This window comes from Limulus polyphemus, unplaced genomic scaffold (assembly GCF_000517525.1).
Source record: "Limulus polyphemus unplaced genomic scaffold, Limulus_polyphemus-2.1.2 Scaffold308, whole genome shotgun sequence".
Taxonomy (NCBI): Eukaryota; Metazoa; Arthropoda; class Merostomata; order Xiphosura; family Limulidae; genus Limulus; species Limulus polyphemus.
Window position 1 is genome coordinate 521,312 of NW_013665918.1, and position 3,548 is coordinate 524,859.

The following is a 3,548-nucleotide window of genomic DNA, read 5'->3' on the forward strand; positions in this document are numbered from 1 at the left end:
AAGAAAACATAACGAAAAAAAAGGTAAAATCAGTAATACGAACATAATAAAAAATGTATAATTTAAATGAAGACTGCATGTTGTTCAGAACTGGTTCATAGTTCTTGAGGTAAGTACAGATTTAGCTAGGATTTTCGATTTTGTTTATCATCATCGATCTTGAAAATCTATGAAATAATATATTCCTTTACCAATAATGGAAGTTTTCTCTTATAGTTGTGCAACCAGTGACTGACAACTAGACTAACAACAGCTGCTTCTGTCTATGACAAACTGAAAACACAAGTGACGTACGCGTGCGCGGGAACTCCCACTCTTGTGATAAATGTACGTTATTTGAGGTGTTTCCGAAGATTTTGCAAGAGACGACCACGTGTGACATCGTTCTACAGATTGTCAGAGACTAAAATCTGTTTTTAATTGGTGTTAATTTCGGTGGTGCTAAGTTAGAGAATATACAAGGAAGAAGCACTGAGATATATACATTCTAGATAATGATGACATTTGTATGGTTAACATTTGTTGCCGCTATTTTTGTTGTTCAATCTGTGGACCAACAAAAGTTCAGTCTTCGAGATCGTCGATCAGAGGTACATTCTACACTGTCGCTTGCTCAGCGTTACAGAGGTCGATGTAACCGAAAACCACTGAGTTACAACACCCCGAAAACCCCTGGAGACAATGGATTTCAATTAAAGATCTCTGGAGGCTCAGAGAAGTACGTCCCAGGAGAGACTTATACAAGTAAGTAGGCCTCACTCTGATGTAGATAATCCAGTTTACTTTATACATTTGCATTAATAGCGTCTTTTTGTATTTGACCATAAATAATTTAACGGTTACATGTAAATGCTATACATGATGTAGTATGTACTATGATTTTTGTCTGATGTTACACTCTGTAGTATATAATGTAATATTTTTCCTTTATGAAACTGGTAAGGCTTATTTATATTTTCTATTTAGTATTTAAAAGTTTTGTTTCTGGATATGTTCATTCCAGAAAAACTTCTTCATATATATTGAATGAACAGATATTTGGAAAGCAAATTTTCGTAGATAATATTAATTTACAGAAACTAGTACTAGAACAAAACTTTGTGACGCAGTGTAGTAACATATTATTCACTGAAATATTCAATTTCCAGAAGACTAACAAAACATCTATGAAATATGTAACAAAACACAGAGAAAAAAACATAAAACTGAACAAAACTAACACGGTTTATTAAATCACTGTGTGGGTATTTAAAGTTTATTTATTAATTGTTAATACCAACGCAGGGATCGAACCCCAACATTTATATTTATATTTATACATACCATTACAAGTTGAAAACTTTGTATCAAAATAACTGTCAGTCTGCTAAAATACATTTACTTAAATACAGAAATACAAAACAATAAATAACAGCAACAAATAATATAAGCTGTTAGTACTTTAAGATCAATACAGTAATATCAAATAACGAACATACAACATCTAACATCAGTAATAAACTTATACTCATCAATTATATAACTATGTTCACATATGGAAACGTCATAGATAATACTGCTCTTTAGTGTTAAGCATAGACTTCGAACGCCGCAACTTTGTGTTCAATATAATTCCGTCAACATCATGTTCTAAGATCAATAGTTCATTTACACGTACCAATTATATAACTATATTCACATACGGAAAAATCATAGATATTTTTAATGTCAAGGTTGTATTTCAAACGCTGTAAATTCGTGTTAAACATAATTCAGACTACAATGCTGTTGCTGTTTCAGCATTATCGCTTTCTTTATTACTCCAGTATCTACAATATAAGTCAATGAAGGAAATTACCAGTGTTCCAAACATGAGTATAAAACTGACTAACAACACAACTATGATGATCTATTACTTTATTTAAGAGTGGATTCCCGGGGATGAAGTGTCTGCTTTCAAGACTTGTTTACATATAAGATTGTTCAATTCTTGAACAGTTCTTATGAACGATTCGTTTTTTTATTTTTTTTCAAAATAGTTTACAATATTTAGGAAATGATGATGTCACGGTGTGATGAAATCACTGGCTATCATCATATTCTTTCATGCCCAAAAGTTTTGTAGTATTCACTTGATAAATGTCTGTGGCCAATGTTCTTCCTCCTTACTATGTGGAGCGGAATCTTAGTATCATGGAAGTTGCTGTACCCTTTTTCAATGTAAGCAGTTATTTTGTCAGTCTATACATTTCAAGTTGATATTAATTTTCTTTTTTCATAAGCACACATTCATCGTTTGAATGGCACAAAGACCTAGTTTGGGCATCACAGAATCATTCATCGTGGATCAAAAACCTTGTTTGGATATCACAGTTTCCTAGTTTGCAAATCACAGTTTCCTTGTTTAAACATCAAAAAGCCCTAGATCTCAAATCATAGCATCTTTATTTAGACATCACAGAATAATATTCGGAGCATCACAGTATTCTAGTTACGGTATCACATCACCTACTTTGGACATAAGTGTAAACAAAAAACAAAAAAAAAAAAAGAACGCCAGTTTCTTAAAGCTTACGTACAGAAATGAGATGTTATCGATTTCAAGACTAAGCGGATGCTGTGTTTAGAAGATTCTAGAACAACATCAGTTACTTAAAAAAGACTACAGGCCGATTCTGATCGTAAAGTATTTTGACTAAATCCCGAATAGTTTATAGAATAAACATAAGAGTGATATTCAATAAAACTTAATTTAAGAAACTGTCAAAAAATTATATATTTATTACGAGTGTCCGTAAAACGTGTTGATACGTTAACTGTTAAATAATAAATCACGTGTTGCTTTAACGAAGGTTTACTCACATGTGTTTGATGTACATGTAATTATAACAATGCTTTTCATCATTTCTTGGTTGAGATTTTTTTACGTAAATATACTTCACATCTTAAATACAATATAAATATTTCTGTCAGTACTTTAATAGATAGTAATAATAATGACGTAACTAAAACGTTCTGCTTTTAGATTTAAAAAGAATTATTTACGAAGAAATAATTACTAATCTGGGGTGCTCGAAGATTAAACAATCCTCCTTCACCCTGCGCGTGGCCTAGAAATATAGGCTTAACTTGAGAAAACAGGAAATTAATGCAGACGAGGTATGTAAATGTAAAAAGGTAAACGTGAGAGTAACGGTAAACAATAAAAGTGAAGAGCAAAATAGACTAAACTAATCTAAGCGGCCGATATCGGACAGGTGGTCCATCAGGGCGGCGGGGATCTAAAAATCCTATGCCGAGAATTTAATGTGGGGGAAACGGGAGTACCCCGAGAAAACCCACTTCCACTGGTAGCGACCAATTCGTTACCAGTACCCGGTTAGCGAGATAGAAAAAACGTCCCGATGCACTTCTTTTCCAGATTTAAGCATTTATTTCATTCATTTTATTTTTGGAATACATCATTCCCAGGTATACGTGACTTGATTCTTGTTATGTAGCTACAAAATTTACATATATACGAAGAAAAACATGTCTCACTCTTTTACTTTTATCCTTTTTCTTGTTTT

General features: G+C 32.6%; 1 protein-coding gene across 2 annotated transcripts in view; it reads left to right on the forward strand.

Annotated features, from left to right (window-relative positions):
- Positions 1-472: 472 nt before the first annotated feature.
- The window catches only part of LOC106457254 (spondin-1-like), a 56,615-nt gene continuing 53,539 nt past the window's right edge, over positions 473-3,548 (forward strand). For both annotated transcript variants that reach the window (XM_022383103.1, XM_022383104.1), the window contains exon 1: positions 473-744. In XM_022383103.1, coding sequence (XP_022238811.1) covers positions 495-744 — 250 coding nt within the window. In that variant the 5' untranslated portion in view covers positions 473-494. The remainder of the gene's footprint in view (positions 745-3,548) is intronic.